The sequence below is a fragment of the Mustela erminea genome, chromosome 5 (assembly GCF_009829155.1).
Source record: "Mustela erminea isolate mMusErm1 chromosome 5, mMusErm1.Pri, whole genome shotgun sequence".
Classification (NCBI taxonomy): Eukaryota; Metazoa; Chordata; class Mammalia; order Carnivora; family Mustelidae; genus Mustela; species Mustela erminea.
This window is the reverse complement of record NC_045618.1, coordinates 144,906,986-144,925,075: the sequence shown is the minus strand read 5'-3', so window position 1 is coordinate 144,925,075 and position 18,090 is coordinate 144,906,986. Positions and strand designations below refer to the sequence as shown.

The window sequence follows — 18,090 nt, the reverse complement described above, 5'->3', positions numbered from 1 at the left end:
AGAGAAGGCTCCCCACTGAGCAACGAGCCCAATGCAGGACTCGATCCCAGGACCCTGGGATCGTGACCTGAGCTGAAGGCAGCTGCTTGACTGACTGAGCCACCCAGGCCTCCCAGCAGGGACTTAATTTTGTCATTGTGCGGTTTTCTGTATACCTTACAGCTTTTTTTGTCCATTTCCTGAATTACTGTCATCTTCTGTTTAATAGATATTTGTATTTAAATGTTTATTTTCTCATTTCCTGTTGTATATATTCTACAGCTATCTTCTTTGTGGTTACCATAGGGATTATACTTAATATCCTAAAGTTTTAACACTCTAATTTGAATCAATACCAGCTTAACCTCATTGACATACAAAACCTTAGCTTCATGGCTCTGTTCTTACCCCGTCATTATTGATGCCACAAAACTGCAGCTTTACGCAGAGTGGTGTCCAAAAACAAGTAATTCTTTAAAATTCATTAGTCCCTTCAATTATGTAGAAAAAAAAACTTGGGATATCTGGGTGGCTCAGTCAGTTAGCTGCCTGCCTTCAGCTCAGGTCATGGTTCCAGGATCGCGCGATCAAGTCCTGCGTCGGGATCTTTGCTCAACGGGGAGCCTGCTTCTCCCTCTCTGCCTGTTGCTCACCCTGCTTGTGCTCTGACAAAATCTTTGGGGGAAAAAATAAAAATTGGGACTTGAGAACACACTAGTAATACTAGCTTTTAGATTAATACTTAAAAAAAATGTATTCTCTGGAGTTACAAACCATTGTCACAATACTAGCTTCTGTAACTCCCTGTGTATTTAATTGTTTCTTATGGCTTTTTGAATTACTCTCTAGTATTCATCTCACACTGCAGGCGCCCCTCAAGAACTCTTGCAGGTCCAAATTTTGGCTGCTGGTTACCTGGGAATGTTGTATTTCCTCCTTCACCTAACGGCAGTTTTTCATTTAGTACTTTGAATATACCAGCCTTCTGGCCAAGTTTCTTTCTTTTTTTTTTTTTTAAAGAATTTATTTATTTATTTGACAGAGAGAGATCACAAGTAGATGAAGAGAGAGGCAGGCAGAGAGAGAGAGAGAGAGAGAGAAGCAGGCCCCCCGCGGAGCAGAGAGTCCGATGCGGGACTCGATCCCAGGACCCTGAGATCATGACCTGAGCCGAAGGCAGCGGCTTAATCCACTGAGCCACCCAGGCGCCCCCTGGCCAAGTTTCTGATGATACATCTGATTGTCTTATGGGGGTGATGGGTATATACAATCCTGTATGTATGATTTGCTCCTCTTGGTTTTCAAGATCCTATTGTCTTTTGAAAATTAGTGTGTCTCAGTATGGATCTGAGTTTATCTTTCTTGGGAGTTTACTGAGCCTCTTGGATGTTTGCTGAGCTTCATTTCATTTGCCTTGGGAACATTTCAACCATATTTCTTCAAATATTCTCTGCCCCTTTGTTTTCTTTCTGAGACTCCCATAGTGTAGATGTTGGTTCTCTTAATGGTGTTTTACAGGTCACTAAGGTTCTGTTCAGGTTTCTTCCGTTTTTTTTCTTTTTCTTCAGACTCAGTAACTTCCAGTATTTAATTCTTTCTCCAGCATGCCCAAATCTACCTTTGAATCCCTCTTGTGAATTTAGCATTTCATTTATACTTTTTTGCTCCAGAATTTTTTGGTTTTTTTTTAAGGGTTCCTATTTCTATTGATATTTCTATTTTGTTCAGAAATTTCTCCACATCTTCCTTTGGTTCTTTTGACTGTCTTTAAGGTATTTAAGCTCTGTTCGTATCTGCAATCAGGCCTTTTTCTTTTGAATGGCTCGGACTTTCCTACTTCCTAGTATGCCTTGTGATTCTTTTGTTATTGTACAGTGGACATTTATATCTAATGAAGTGTTAACAGTGTAAACAGGATTCTCTCCCATCTCCAGGACTTGCTGCGTTTTATTATTTTAAGTTACACGTTACAGGAGTACCTGGGTGGCTCAGGGGATTAAGCATCTGCCTTTGGCTCAGGTCATGACCTCAGGGTCCTGGGATCAAGCTGCTTGGTGGGGGGCTGCTCAGCGGAGTCTGCTTCCCCCCTCTCCCTGATCCTCCACCCCGCTTGTGGTGTCTCAAAGAAAATCTTAAAAAATAAATTAGTTATAAAATTTATTTTTAAAAAGATTTCATCCAATTATTTGTCAGAGAGCGAGTACACAAGTAGGGGGAGAGAGAAGGATTCCCACTGAGCAGAGAGCCCGATGGGGTACTTGATCCCAGGACCCTGGGATCATGACCTGAGCCGAAGGCAGACACTTAACAGACTGGAGTCACCCAGACGTCCCTACAGGTTTTATTTGGTTATAGGCTTTCTCTGTGCCAAGGATCACCCTGAGGTATTATGGTCTTTTCAAATCTTTTGAGTCCAAGCCTTTCCCTGAGCATGTGTGGTCACCTTCTAATCTCCCCTTGTTAAGTGCAGTTGCTTTCAAACATCCCAGCCTTTAGTAATATCTAGCCCCCAAGGCAAAGATGAGAAAAATGAAGGTGGCAGGGGTAGCATCTCTTTACACCCACTGGAAGTCACTTCAGCCTGAAGCGGGGCTTGCAATCGTGGGGGCACGTGCAACAATGGCTTCCTTCTTTGTATGCACTCTGATCAGAAGCAGCAGAGAACAGATCCCTGGTATCTAGAGGACAGTGTCCTTTCGGTCTGCCCTGGCTCCTACAGGCTGTGCAGGCTGTTCCAGGAACGTGTGCACAGCTGCCTGCCCTACATACGGGGGTGGAGGATGGGTAGCCACCACTGTGCTAGGATCAGAAATGGACTAAAATTAGCTGCACTTTACTGTCCAGGTCGGTCTCCTGGAAGTTCAGCCTTCAACATACTCCAGAGTTCCAGACGCTCAGTGCAGCTGATGTCAAGGTGGGGACAGACTCCTGGTGCTTCCTACTCTGCCCTCTTCCTGAATCCTCATTTCTAGTTTTATCCCTTTACTGATGTTTTCGTGCAGTCTTGGTTGGGGATGGGGTCAGTTTGGATTCAATCCACAAAATCTTAGCAATAAGCTACAGCTATTTTCAGGTCCCATGTTTAAATAATACTTTCATTTTTTAAATTTTTAAAAAAGATTTTATTTATTTGGCACAGAGATCACAAGTAGACAAAAGGCAGGTAGAGAGAGAGGAAGGGAAGCAGGCTCCCTGCTAAGCAGAGCCTGACTCAGGGATCGATCCCAGGACCCTGAGACCATGACCTGAGCAGAAGGCAGAGGCTTAACCCACTGAGCCACCCGGGTGCCCCTAAATAATACTGAGAGGTGCCTGGGTGGCTCAGTGGGTTAAGTGTCTGGCTCTTGATCTCAGGGTTGTAAATTCAGGTTCCATGTTGGGCTCCATGCTGGGCACAGAGCCTACTTATCATACACATATTATTTAAATTTAAGTAATTTTACACCCAACATAGAGCTTGAACTCAAGACTGCAAGACCAAATCACATGCTCCACGGACTGAGCCAGCCCGTTCAAGTTGCATTTAGTTCTCTTAACAAGTACTTTGGCATTCTGGACTTCATGAAAAGGAACAGGGGAAGGTAAAAAAGAATGGAGCCTATTTTTATATAGAATTATACGGTATGAACTGGTTAGGAGAAGCAAGCATGCTCTCAAGCCATTCACTTTCCAATGACCCACCTACTCACTAAAGTATCCTTTGCTTTTTCTATCCAACCATCTGTTCCTTCACCCAGACAGCACCTGTCCACCTGCCGACCTGCCCGTGGACTACTTATGTTCTACCCACCTGTAGAATCCAGGCACTTGGGGGGAGTCCCCTGAGTACCTGCTATGTGCAAGTCTGGTTCTGGATTTGTACATAGTAAATCAGAACAAGGTTCCTAGCCTTGCTGCTATCTAGGGGGGAGAGAAAAATGGAGAACTCTGTGAGCACAGACTGTGTTGTTGCCTTGCAGGAAGGTCTCCCGATCCAGACCTCAGGTGCAGAGTCCTATCGAGCCGCCTCCTGGGTTCTTCCACCAATACACGCCAAAGCTGTTGCAAACTGTCACGTCCTGAGCTGAACTGTCTTCCCTTCATACAGATTGTCCTCCCCACGGCCCGTGTTCTATCTAGTCTGGTCATCACAGCCTTTTCCCCTCACATAAGGTGCTCCTCCTGAGTTTCCTTGGGGCTCTACTACTTGGGGTTCCCTGTGGCTCAGCTAGGATTCCTCCACTCTGTAACCGCCCCCACCCCCAAACCCTCTCTGACAGAGACTCAAGTCACAACTGAGCAAGGCCAGCTCTTTGTAAGGTAACCTCCGAGGGCTTTAAGGCCCCCCTCCATCAGATGTTAAGATCTGCACAGCACGGCCTGTGTTCTGTCCTCAGGCTGCATGGTGGGAGACCTGTTCCGTAGACTGCTTATGAGAAGGCAGCCATGTTTTAAACCCCGTGACAACCCTGCCCCCTTAGTCACAGCTGCCTGTGCCAAGAGCGCTTACAACAGCTGGCAGTAAACTAATCAAACAATCGATAGAAATGTTGAGGATCTGTGAAGTGTATCACATACACCCTGACGGGAATTTCAATTATGAAGCTTGAAGGCTTGGGCAGAAACAAGCTTCCTGGCCACAGGACAACCCGTGAAAGCAAGGTCACAGAGATGGAGGACAGTTCCGGGGGACCCGAAGTTTATGGGTAGTAGAAAAAGAAAAAACCAAGAGAGCAGACAAGTGGGCAGTGCCTCGGATGCCACAATGTCTCCACAAGGCTGGACTTGTTCAAGGTTCCCAGTAATTCCATGATCATGAGACTCCTTGGAGAACCATCCTCTTCTCTACATCTGGAGAAAGTTCTTTATCGAGAACTTCACATTTACGACTTGTGGTTACACCTGAAGACACTTTCCTTCTGAGTTTGAGGTCCCCAACCTACAGTCTAGAACAGAAAAACCCTGTGCCCACTCAGGCCCTGAACCTCCAGAGACCCTCCAGCGTGCTGACCTCAAGACCGGCAATGGGGCCTTCGCTCAGTGGGGAGCCTGCTTCTCCCTCTGCCTGCTGCCCGCCCTGCTGTGCTGCGAGAAGATCTTCGGGGAAAAAAGAAAGTAAAAATTGGGACTTAAGCAACAGATTCTAGTAACACTAGCTTTTAGATTATACCTGAAATGGGAGATCTGGCCTCAAGGGTGAAGTTCCAGCACTGCTGGGTTCTCAGATTTTGCCTCTGGGATGGGGACTTGGGTCTGCGCTCTTCAATCTGCGACACTGTGCCTTCAAAGCAGCTAAAGCTGTTTGGGGCCTCCAACCTTCTCAGGGTAGCAATGCATCCCTGTCTTTACTAGCCCACCCCTCACAGCAGCTGCTGGCTGTCAGCCACAGGGCTGCCCTCTCCAAGCCGTGATTCCCAGTGGCTCCGCTGCCAAAGCAGCACGATGCACACTTACGGTTTCCTACTGTCACAAGGCCCCATTCAAAGCCTGGAGCGTGCAGAAGGCCTCTCTGCCTACAGCCTCATCTGCTGCGGTCATCCACAGGGAACGGTTCCCTCTCCAGACATGCTCCCCTCCTCTTCCCGCCCGAATTTCTCCTCATACTCAACCTCAGAGATGCTTCTAATTTCCGGCAGTCCTGAAGTGCCCAGTCATTTCCTCTCTCAAATTCTATCCCCATCCTGTGTGTGTTGGTCTGGGAACTCCTACAGAGCAGGGACAAAGCTGGACCAACTGCAAATTTATTCAAGGTCTGAGGCAGGTCAGGAGCTCAGGGGATCTGCCAGGATGCCTGAGGGGATGGCGTCAGGTCCCTGGGAAACCCTGCTTCCCAGTCTGGAGCAGATGGCTTCTGAGGGCTCTAGCCCCTTCAGCAGTGTCACCGCACACTAAGGTGAAGACCCTGCAAGCTGCCACCCTGTCTTTCCTACACAAGCCAGCCCAATGATCAGGAAGTTCTTCCTCATTTGTGTTAAGTCCCCCACGGGGCAAGAAACCTGGAAGGTGCAGAGCATTAGCTTAGGCAGAAGTGTTGGGGGGTCCAGCCTGTGGGTGTGCCACAGGACCCCAGGACAGTCGTCTCCCCTCTGGGGAGCTTGTCAGCTCACTCAATGTGTTAGATGGGAGACAGGTTGAACTGGCTACTGGTTTAGGTGGTATGTGCAGCTATTACGGGATCCCAGCAGAAACCATGGACTGTGTCAAGTGTCGCTCTTGACACCCACCTAGGGCACATGGAGAGCTTTGTAAACACGGGACTACCTCTTAACTGCTCCCGAGCCAAAAATAACTTAGCTACCCAATGCTCTGCTCAGTCTACTCGGATTCCTGCTCCCGATGTCTGGAGGTCCCAGCGCACACTATCTTGCCATATCCCAGACAGGCCAATTTTCTGTTAACTGCCGGAACCCAGTTAACACCTCCATGGACTGCAGTATTAGGCTTCCATCAGAATTTCAAGTGCTGCACAGAGAAGTTACCATCCCATTAGGGAGATGTGCAATCTAGGGAGGCCCTGGCCAGAATCTAGGTCTGATTCCAAAGCCCAAGTGAATATGTCCCTTAAAAAGGGCTCACTGAGTAACATCCCAAAGGCAGGGACTGGGGCAACAGACCCTACTGGTTAGCTCTAAGAGCCCAACACCATATTCTCCTGGTCTAGGTTCTGAGGAAAAATTCTCTTCATGTAGCTAGGGATCATCCCCATATTCTAGCACACAAGGATTATAATCTGATTCCATTTTCTGGCTGTGAACAATCAGATGTTAAGTTTGTGGAGTACAGAACTCTACTGCAGGTGGACACAAAACCCAGGCCCCCAATCTTCTAAAGAGCAAAGGCTCACAAGGTCAGACTCTGAAGACTATGTAAGCCCGATCTGAGAACTCTGCCAAGTCATTTCTCCACGTGACTCCACTTTATGTCCTGTCAATTCTAAAGAGTCAAGGTCTATGTAGGGACAGGTCAGACAAATAAATGCACTGTATGGAGTACCGGTACCGCGTCCTGGTACTGAGAGTGCCTTAAGGAACCATAGTAGTCCACTGGGCTGCCACATCTGAAGAGCAATCCACAGGACAATGCGACGTGGGCCAACTCTGCATTTCTGGGTTACTCTAGAGTGCGGGCAGATCAAACTGTAGCTATCGGAGCCCACTAAGGATCGTTTGCAGAACTGTTAAAAAAATTTTAATCTCAATTACAGTTGGGCTATTGTGCTGAAGCTCTAAGTAGATTCCAGCAGAATCCTTTCATTTTGATTTTAAACATATCTTTTTATCTCTGCAGTGCAAGACAAAGTGGCTGGGCACAGGAGGCAGATTAGATGACGACCTCGGGATAACAGTATACAACTCAGATCACAATGAGGATCAACACAACAAATGAAAAATGCAGAAAGGTGGCTCACTGTGCATGCACCAGTATACCCTTCTGTATTTTCCATTCTTTCAGAGATGCCAGCTTTCATTTCTAAGTTATCTTCAAGCCAAAGGGCTTTACTCAGGGATTAGTACACTGGAGTAAACAATGTGGGAAACTGCAACACGGCCTGACAAGAAAAGCCCTGAGCACATTATACTCCCTTCCCTGCTCCAGCCTTTAGACCTACAGGTCCGTCAATTTCAGTAAAATCTTGTTGGAAAGCAATCTCCTCCATTTCCCTTAATCAGAGATCTATTACACAACTATATACCTGACATCTCTATTCTCTAGAGCAAGCACCCATCAAGATTCCCAAAAGTCAGATTAAGACAGACCTTTTCAGTGTGCAGTTAGCTACAGAACAAGGATACGAGACCTACAGAACATCACTGACCCACAGTAATGAGCACGGTTGGGACCCACAGAAGGAAACACCCCAACACAAATCCAAAGCAGCAGCTACAAAATACGGCGAGTTCAATGCTTCAATCTTATAAAATAAGAATCTAGATTAATTTTAATATTAAAGCAGAGACAAAATATAATTTTAACATTGTTTTAATCAAGTAATGTAGCTGTTTGAAACAGGAAAATTTAAGACCACTGAATAGATCAAAGTGAAGGGTTAATTTATTAGGACAGCCTCTACGGATAAAACTCCTATTATGTGGATTTGAATTCCACTGAAGTTTGGCACCAGACTGAATACTAGTCTAAGCCAAAATTTTTTCTTTAGTGTTTAGAAGCCCCAAACAGGTTTTCCTTCAGGTTAAAGAAAGGAAAAACAAAACAAAAACAAACAACCCCAACTGTAACAGAACCCTATCAGCTTGACATTGGGTATGTTGAATGCAGCTTGGCTTAGGTCACCAGGATCTCCTAGAAGACTTCAAATGATGAAAACAAATTGGCCTACTGCAAAGAATTTGAAACCTCAGTGAGATGTAATTTGTAAAAATTTCATCTCTTTCGTGTGACAAAGCACATTCCCTCCAGGTAGGTGCTTCTGCTTCACTCATCAAAATCGATCAAAAGGTAGGGGGCAGGGAAAGGATGGGGACCGATTTGTAGGTCTCCAGTAAGACTACTTGATTTTACCTCCTTGAAATATCAAGCTAACAAGGTTTTATTGTATCAAATGTTTGTATAATTTCCAATGTGAAAAATTCTTACATACATTATATTAAGGTCTCATTATAATCTGTAAAAATGGATCACAAAAGAAAGGTGAATGATGTAAGACAGCGCTTCCAATAAAATTAACCCTCTGGATTGATTCCCAGTGTACTTTGTGGAAGGAATAAATGCAGCAAGTTTTTCCTTTGAAGATGGTCTCTCAGATACAGCCATAACCCATATCACTTGAGTTTGGATCAGAATTAAGCCGAATTCACCAATAAGTTATTTCTAAATCTAACTCTCAGGATGGGCTGGGGTCAGGCCCTGATCACCTGCATTTAGTGGCCACCATCAGATTTCTTGGGTGTCTGGCTATAGTCAATGTGAAATAAAAAACACCTTTAGTCTTACACCAAAATATAGGCTTTAACTTGAAGTACGCTTTTAGCGTCTTTTAAATAAGACATTTTGGGGGGAGGGGGAAATCAAGTCTGAGACACGGTAACACTTATTTTGGCAAGATAGCAACCAAAGCCTAAAAAGCATAAGCTAAGTATCCACATGTAAAACCCATTAAAGAACAAACCATATTATCAGGAGAAAATCCACAATGAAAAGATACAGTATGCCCTTAATATTTTGAAATTAAATCATAACAAAAGTTGAAAAATTATGCGCAGTTTTTGCTAGAGATTAAGTGCACCTTTTCCTGCTTCCCCCAAATAAAATCATAGCTTACTATATAATCACACCCTAGTTTCAGAATTTTCCCAGTCAGTACAAAGCAACAGCTACATACACGTAAAATGCTTGTTAATGTAATAATTCCCCTGGCTCATCCAACGTGCAATGCACATGACTCCAAAGACTACAATTTGGGGTAAGTATACACGAACTGAAAAAACACAATTCAAGTTTCAAAACCTGCTCTTAAAATTATTTATAGGACACTCAGGTCATTTTTACTTCTCAGTAAGATAACGATGTTGCACTGCCACTTGATTATCAGTCCACCTCGGCATGGGAAGAATGTACATTACCAGATGCCAATCTGAGGGACTGAACGCTTGAAAGTACTGTATTTCTCAATGGCTGATTAAGATAATTATACATAAGCTTATGTTTACATTCTGCTGAAGACATCTTTACAGTTTCAGCATCTAACAAAATCTAACAGGCTCCAAAAATCTTATCAGGTTAATGATGGTGCAGTATTTTTTAAAAAGGAGCCATTTCAGCTTAAGTCATTCAAAGCCAAAATCTGAAGAATGACCAAAAATCAAATCTTTATTTAACTGTATAAATGTGATCCAAATGTGTCCACCACTAATTTTTCAAAAAGAAACATGCTATAAATAAGCAAACTATATCTGCTCACTGATAGGTGTATGGACTCCCTAGATGTCTTGTTGGGCTTAATTACAGACCACTCACAGCAATACATTTTTAGTAGAAAGTGTAGCATGATGTTAAGCCGTTTTAGCTTTTGCACATACATGTTGCACTTCTGGCTGATGATGCAGAAAGATTCGCAGCATTACACTGTTAAGCTGGGCTGCACGCACCCCTTTAAATGGCATCAATATCAATGTCATCATCCTTGTTGTCAGACTTCACAGCTTCAACTTTAGGTACACTGGCAGTCTTCGAATATACCACCTGGTAAAACAATTTTACTTATTGTAAATCTTTATCCCAATGAACCTGTTTATAAAATTAATAATATAAATCAATGGTCAACAAGGGAGGAAAAAGTACCCAAACACAGCCATCTTTTTTGAGAAAGTGTCTGTGCATGTGGGCAGGGGGAGCAGAAGTGGCAGCAGGGGTAGAAAATCCCAAGGAAGCTTCACAGATTTCACAGGGCTTGATCTCAAAACCCGGAGAGGAAATCAAGAGTGAGATGGATGCTTAGCTAACCAAACCACCCAGGTGTCCCAGAGCCATCACTTTGCACAAGTTTTAGTTATTTGAAAACTAAGTTCTCTCTGAATACTAAATTCTCTTAAGGTCTCTCTCAGCCAGATAGCATCTTAATTTTTATGGACAACTAGCACGTGTATACTCAACCTACACTAATACCCCTTTGAAAATTCGTAGTCTACTTATGATCGTGTCTAGGGGCAGGAAAGATATCCCCAGCCCTTTATATTAACATGTTAACTTCCCAAATTATTGAGACCACGTTCTGCTAAATTTCAAATTACCCAATTATTATTTTCAATTCCCAAACCCTAACACAGTTCACCTCAATATTCTCATCTTCATCATCTTCTTCACCACCAGAAGATTCCTCCTCCGCTTCCTTCAACCATTTTATAAACGGTTCTGCTTTGACACGAATCTCTTTGGCAAGATCTTTTGAGACATATTTCTTAGAGGCCTAGAAAATGTTCAATACAATTTCCTTAGTTGGAGAAATCTAAAATTTAACTTATCTGCCTACAGTGAGCTCTTTAAAGTGACTAGGTCATATCTTAGTCTTGACTTCTCAACAGATCCATTTATTCAACAAAATTAATAATGAGTCCAAGGAGTTTAAATACTTTCTTCCCTTATTACTAGGAAGCTGCCATAGTGGGAATCACCTACAGGTTATACCAGTGACTACCTTTCAATGTAGCAGAAACTCAGTTATCAGAAGTTACTTCTTCTGAAATTGCCCCAACAACATCTCAGTAATACTTCTGATCCTCAAGAATCTGATTGTATGTATCTATCTATTCCCCACCTTTTCTGACCAGCTGATGATGACTTCTTCCTCCAACAGATCTGCATCATACATCTCCTTCAAGATATGGGGAATCTTGGAAATGAGCTGAGCTTGATGCATTGCTACCACACACTCCAAACCGTGAAGAAGGTACCGTTGAGCTTTTTTGTTGTTGTGACAAAACTGGAAATAAATGTATTAACAAGCTTTTAAAGTTTTAATTAAGTATACACATTGCTTCAAGATTGTGCCTTAAGGCTATAGCCTTAAACAGTGGCTCAAAAAGTCAATGCATAAAAATCTGGGTACTACTTTAGCTATGAGACTATACACAGTATTTTCCAAATATTCCCATGCTTGTTAAGATAGGTCAATTATCTCCAGTTTTAGGATAACAGAGAACAAGTTCCCAGGGTCACACAGCTCTAACCTCATTTATGAACCTAAAAATAATTTGCTTACTCGTAGGAAATGGCGCCTGTATTTCTTAATTTGTTCTCTAATCTTCTCATTAAAAAGAACTTCAGTCAAAACAAGAGGGCCCATGGCTTTCACATCCAATCTTTCTGCTTCAGCAACAATTTCTTTGTCTGATGAGTCAATGATACCTTCTTCTTTCTTCTTCTGCAAATAAAAGGAAGCAATTCAGTGAAATGGAGACACATTTTCGTCCAGAGATACTAGTCCCCACTTTCATGGACTTTTTTTCCTACCAAATTTATTAGGGTTTCAGGATTTTCCCATGAAATGCATATGCCTATACAGTACCTGGAACCACCTCAGGAAGTATCTGAACAAAAAGTTTGAGTATTGAAAAGATACTGTAGGGAAAAAAGTTACATGCCAGATAATAAGCATAAAGTAATGAACACCTTTACAAAACACCTTTACAAAAACCCAAGGCTTGAAACTTATCAAGAAAATGTTTAGCTGCTACTGACCCAAGTTATTTTACCTTAACAAAATCAAACAGAATATTGACCCGCTCTTCAACAGTCCTTTCCAAATCATCAGTGAGTGTCAGAACTTTTGCATGATCACTGATTTCATCCATTCTGCGTCTTTGAGCTTCCTCAGTTGTATCCTCCCCCCAATCATCATCCTCCTCTTCTTCCTGTCAAGAACAAGTATATGAGTCAAATGCTATAAAAACACAAAAATACTTCTGATATCTCGTCATGTTAATGGCACTAGGTTCATTTCTCACAAATATAAATTGGACCCACATTAATCAATCACGCATAACCAGGAACTTAAGATACCATTGCAATGTTAAAATGAAGATTTTTTTAAGTTTTATCTGACAGAGATCACAAGTAGGCAGAGAAGCAGGCAGAGAGAGGAGGAAGCAGGCTGCCTGCTGAGCAGAGAGCCCAGTGTGGGGCTCGATCCCAGGACCCTGGGATCATGACCTGAGCCGAGAGGCAGAGGCTTAACCTGCTGAGCCACCCAGGCACCCCTCTACCCCTTTTTAAAAGAATTCTTTTTATTTGAGAGAAAGTGCACACATGCGTGCACCTGCTCATGAGGTGGGGAGGGACAATGGGAGAAGCAGACTCCCTGCCGAGCAGGAAGCTGATGTGGGACTCCAGGATCATGACCTGAGCTGAAGGCAGTCACTTAAGCAATTAAGTCACCCAGGTGCCCAAGTTTCCTTTTTTCTCCCACCCCACCAGGTACTGTATTTCACCCGACTTTAGTGCCCACCACACATTCACCACTACACTCACCGCAGCGTGCGGAGGAGGACTGATCTCATTTGGGGGTGGGGGTGGGGGCGTCTCACTGCTGGACACAGAACCATTTTCCTTGTCTTTGCCCTTCCGGTTTTTCTTTTCCTTTTCTTTCTTCCCTGTACCGCTATCACTATTCTCTATAGCAAAACAAAGAAAGAAGTGAAAGTTTAATACTACAGTTTACAGTACACCTTACTGTCTCCCATAGACATTTAAAACCCTTTGCTTCCTTTTGCTTTGGAACCTTCCCTCAGAAAACCATACACAAGAACAATGCTACTTATAATTCTAGGGTTCACAAACCGAATTCTTCCACTATCATTTCCTATGTGAAAAAACTCAGAGTAAGGACATAATGTCCTAGAACAGACATATTAACTGTTCAGTAAAATTAACATAAAGTGGTGGTATCTCAGAAAATGAGCAGCTTAGTGAAGGCTGGCACTCCTGACTCTCGTCCCCCGTGAACCTAAACATGAACACTTCTCAACTCCACTTTATTCTAGAGCTGTTAACACTGTCTAAGTCTATATAACAGTTGGTCTCATGGAGGAGAACACTGGAATAGGTTAGACTTTATTGCTATAGCAAGCGTAAATTGTGTCAGACAACTTCCATCGTCTGCCACAGAGTGTTGCTTGCAATGTTCTAAAGCCACTTGGGCTTAATGAGCCAGGACCCTGATTCATAAAACACTGTGTTCCAGAAGTGGATGGTTTCCTGGGATCCTAATTTTATTTATTTTTAAAAAATATTTGAGAGAGAGAACACACTTGCATGTATGCACACAAAAGGAGCAGCAGCAGCACATACCCATTAAGCAGGGAGCCTGATGCAGGGCTCGACCCCAGCCAAAAGCAGATGCTCAACGGACAGAGCCACGGAGGCGCTCCTGTTTTACAATATCCATTCCACCTATTCTAAAAGAACAGATCTTGGAAACTGAAAACACAGGGCACCTGGGCGCCCTTCAGCTTGGGTCACGGTCCCGGAGTCCGGGGACAGAATCCCACATCAGGCTCCTAGCTCTGCGGGAGTCTGCTTTTCTCTCTCATGCAAGCTCTCTCTCAAGTAAATAAAATTTCAGGAAAGAAAAAATTGACAACACAGCAGAGTTTAAGTTGTAGCCTGTTCTCACCCTGAATGGTATGTTTTTCAAAGTCATAGACTCAATAGAACAAGGCACAAAAACTGGGACATTCCTTATAGTCTAACTTCACAACAGCAAAAAAGCTTCCATTTTTTCCAATGATCACATTAAAATCTTTCAAGTTCTTCATAAAGACTTACCAGGTGGGTTTTTGAGAATGAACGTGCAGAGTTTATGATGTGTGTCAAGCATGCCTCGATAGCCACAGGCTTTACAAGAATTACCTATTGTTTGCTTCTTTGGATTGACATGCTGCCAAAGAGTAAAAACAAGTAAGTCATCTAGAGACTACAACAAATTTTGTAAAAAACAAGATGTTAAATAATTTAAAAAATCTGCTGCTTTACACAACCTGTTTGCAATTAAGTTTGCTCTGCCTTCTCAGGAACATACACGTGGTGACATCAAAGACTGACCACAAAAGGAGATATGCAGTTTTTCCTCAGAAAGACTCACCAGCTCTGTTTCAGGATTCTCACACTCAGGACAGAGAACAAATTTTTTAATGAATCCATCCAACATGTCTTGCAGCTTATTCGCCTCATGAGATCCATTGACAATGTAACGGTCATTCTTAACATCAAACTGGGTCTGTGCTCCCAGCTCACAACCAAAATATTTGGTGGGATCTATGGGGGGGGGGGGGGGGGGAAGATTTATTATCTAGATGTTCTACTACTCATTCACCCTTACACAAATATAACTCCCTTATACTTTTATACCGGGCTAAAATGTGTTAAGCAGCTTTGTTTACCAACAGGAACTAACCAGCTGGTTTTCCAGCCTAAGATTCCACTTAACCCTGAAACACACTAGCATACAACTCACTCCAATCACACAGACCCAAGTCTGTCATGACCATAGTGACACACTATGCTTTGTCAGACTCCTCTTAAGAAGCGTTACTTACACGTTGGAGGCCGATTAAGCGCCTTTGCAACGTCAACCATGTTGACTATAACTGTCTTGATACCATTTCCTTTGCCCTCAACCTAAAGAAAAAAATAACTTTAATTTTGCATTATCTACCCCAAGACGTGCAGTCTTTAAGATTCTAGCAAAAGAGCTTAGGCCTCAACGAAACCAAAGATGGGTATTACCTTGGCAATCAGACGGGGCATCTTGTAGCGATAGAACTGGTCTGACACACTGCGGTTGACATTGACAGACATTTTGGCTTATTAGTGGCTTTATCAATAAGATGAAGAGATCTTTGATTGCAACTTTTTGGTATCTTCTGTCTGGAGAAGAAGGGATGACATAAACGACTGCAAGAGTTCTCGGTCTCTGACATGAAAAAATTTTCGCCACTGAGGCTGTAGGCTTCTTGCTTGTATGCTATGTGTCCCCAATACAGGTACCAATGGCTGCGCAACAGCTCTGGAAGAGAAGGAAGAGCACACAACCCCCGACGCTTAGCGGGATCCCCGCGGAGGAAGCCTCCCTTCGCCTCCCGGTGGCCCCACGAAGCACCCCGGTTCGCGGGAGGCGCCGCGAACACTCTCCTCGAACACGGAACACCTGTCGCAACAGAAAGGGGCTCCGCGTGGACCAGGACGGGCCTCGAGCCGGGAGCCGCCACACTCCCAACTGCGCTGCGTCCGCCCGGCCAAGGATCGCTTCGGGGGCGCGGCCACATCGCCACGACCTCTTCCCCGCAGACGCGGCCTCGGCTACGAACAAACTTCCCAGCCTCCCCGCTCACGCCGTGTCCAGCACCCGGCCGCGCTCGGGGAGGCCCTGGCCCGGCCCAGCCACGGCGTCTCGCGGAAGTGCGCACGGACCGCGGGGGCAACGACCGAGCGCGGTCGCCCCCGCCCCTCCCGTCCCCGCTCCGCGCGCGCACGCACTCGACCTTCGTTCCGGTGCCCATGGCCACCGGCCGCTCAGCCCGGGGCAGCGACCCCGCCATGCGCGCCACCCGGCCTCGGCGCGCCGGGGGAAACGAAAGCGGCCGAGGGGCGCCGGCCCGGGCCGCCCCCGCCCCCGAGCGGGCGATGACTCATGAATGCAGCAATGGGGCCTGAGTCAGCCCGCGCGGCGCGCTCCCGCGGGGCGGGGGAGGGGCCGGGCCCGGCGGGGGGAGGGGACCGGGGCGGAGGAGGGGGGGTGGACAGGGGAGGCGGAGAGGGGCGGGGGCCGGGGCGGAGGGCAAGGCGGCGGGGGCGCGGGGCCCGCCCGCCCGCCCGAACTGCGCCACACGCGCGCGCGGGTCACGCGGCGCGCCGCCATCTTGTGCGGCCGCCATCTCCCCGCCGGGCCGCCCGCGGACTCACCGTTTTCGTCAAATAAAGACATAAACCCAACGCTGCTCGCCCGGGACTGGGATGAAGTGAGGCGCGCGTGAACCCGAGTCCGAGGAGGGGCGGCGGAGGCGGCGGAGCACGCAGCGAGCAGCGGCCGGGCCAGGCGCCGCCGAGCAGCGGGGAGGGGCTGTCCCAGCGACGTCCGGGGTCCACACCCTTCAGCGCCCGGGGCCTGGCGACCTGGCGCGGAAAGACGGCGCCGTGAGCCGCGGGCGTCGGGGCGCCTTCCCCGCCAGCCAGCGGCCCGCGGGGGTCGAGGGGGCGGGGAGGACTGGGGAGGGGGCGCGGGGCCGCCGCCCCTTCACCGGACTCACCTCTGGAATGTTCTCGCTCTGACTGAACAACGCCGCCGCCGCGCTCAAGCTACCCTCGGCCCCAGCGCCCGCCCCCCGCAGCAGGCCGCACCGCTCGTTGGCCCGAGGCGTGCGCGACCTCGCTCGTGATTGGCCACGTGCCACGTCAGTCGTGTCTTTCTCCGCCCCTTCTGCTTCCTGAGGCTCCTCTCGCCTCCTCAGCCAGCCCCCAGTCCTCGGGTCCCGGGTTCGTTCCCCTGCCCTCCCCTCCCCCGCCTTTCCCAGAGGCCTTCGCGGTCTCGCGAGAGCCGGCCGGCCGCGGCAGGGGGTTGGCCGCTGGGCCGCACTCTGTCGGTTTGAGCGCGGGGGGCGGGGGGGAAGATGGCGGTTGGTGCCCCTCCCCCGTCGCCCGGACCTGGCCGCGTTCCAGCCGAGTTCCCCGTCGCGGCGGGGGCTCAGCCTCGCCCGGGGGCGGGGCGGGGGAGGGCCTCTCTGCCTCTTCCGGCCGCTGGGGCGCCCGCCGTCGGGCTTCCAGGAGGAAGTAGTGCTTCCTCCCCTCGCAAGGCCTGGCTGCGCTGTGGTGACTGCGGGGCCTGGGCCTTTCGCCCCGACTGCTGTTCTTTCCTCCGAAGCGGGGTCCGGTGTCACCTTCACAGCGCCGTGGTGCGGCCCCCGCCCGCGCGCCCGGCCTTGTCGGCACCGGGCCCGCAGGCCTGGCGGGCTTGGCACTCCGAGCACCCGCTCCCAGATGAGCGCGGGACCCCGGGACCCTCCGGGAAGCGCGGTGCGCCGTGACTTTGCGCGAAGCACGCGTCTCATTGGGTCACCATTCCCGGGACCCACCTCCCCCGTTAATAAATTGCGACCGCCTTGCGGGGCAGAGCGTAGCCGAAGCAGACGTTCCTCGCCGGCGACCGGGAGAGCCTCCGCGGTCCTCCTGCGGAGGCGGTTGCAGAAACGGGTATTCGGTTTCAGCGCGCGAACCGCGACTGTGAAAGCGCACCCAGAGCCCGTCGCGATGGTTGCAAACTTGCTGGCGGCGGTGAAACCAAGAGCCGAACGGGGCGGAGGGCGGTTTCCCGGGCTGGAAGCAGCTGTTGAGGTCAGGATGAGGCGGGTAAGGGGCTGCCCATTGTTCGCCCAGTCCTGTATGCAAGAGAGTTGGAACTGAAAGGTATGTTGCTTTTTACCAAAGTTGAGGATATTCTTCCAGGATTTACAAGCTTTGTAAGTGGGTGGGGAAGTTAATAAATCAAAGGGGCGGTCCAGAATGGAGGGAACTTGTGTCCTTCCTGCAGGAGCGAATGCGATGCTCACACGCTGTATGCAGTGGCGTGTGCGTCGTGGACCGCGTGCCTAACGCTTTAGGAGTACCCGATGCCCACGAGGTCAA

At 47.3% G+C, this 18,090-nt stretch overlaps 1 protein-coding gene and 1 non-coding gene across 4 annotated transcripts; both read right to left on the bottom strand.

The window, feature by feature from the left end:
• Positions 1 to 7,922: 7,922 nt before the first annotated feature.
• On the bottom strand, positions 7,923 to 17,127 carry EIF5 (eukaryotic translation initiation factor 5). Of its 3 annotated transcripts, XM_032345392.1 has the most exons (12): positions 16,719 to 17,127; positions 16,375 to 16,584; positions 15,199 to 15,478; positions 15,009 to 15,090; positions 14,555 to 14,727; positions 14,239 to 14,350; positions 12,943 to 13,085; positions 12,168 to 12,326; positions 11,675 to 11,836; positions 11,231 to 11,395; positions 10,748 to 10,882; positions 7,923 to 10,158 (listed from the first exon to the last, which is right to left on the bottom strand). In XM_032345392.1, exons 3-12 carry the CDS (start codon positions 15,268 to 15,270, stop codon positions 10,069 to 10,071), a joined length of 1,293 nt encoding a protein of 430 aa, XP_032201283.1. In that variant the 5' UTR covers positions 15,271 to 15,478; positions 16,375 to 16,584; positions 16,719 to 17,127; the 3' UTR covers positions 7,923 to 10,068. The 3 variants fall into 3 exon arrangements, with proteins under 3 accessions (XP_032201283.1, XP_032201286.1, XP_032201285.1); XM_032345395.1 differs by lacking the exon at positions 16,375 to 16,584; XM_032345394.1 differs by lacking the exons at positions 16,375 to 16,584; positions 16,719 to 17,127 and adding an exon at positions 15,954 to 16,062.
• On the bottom strand, positions 13,465 to 13,588 carry LOC116592253. Its single transcript, XR_004286416.1, has one exon. It is a non-coding gene; the product is annotated as a small nucleolar RNA SNORA28 (small nucleolar RNA).
• Positions 17,128 to 18,090: the final 963 nt, after the last annotated feature.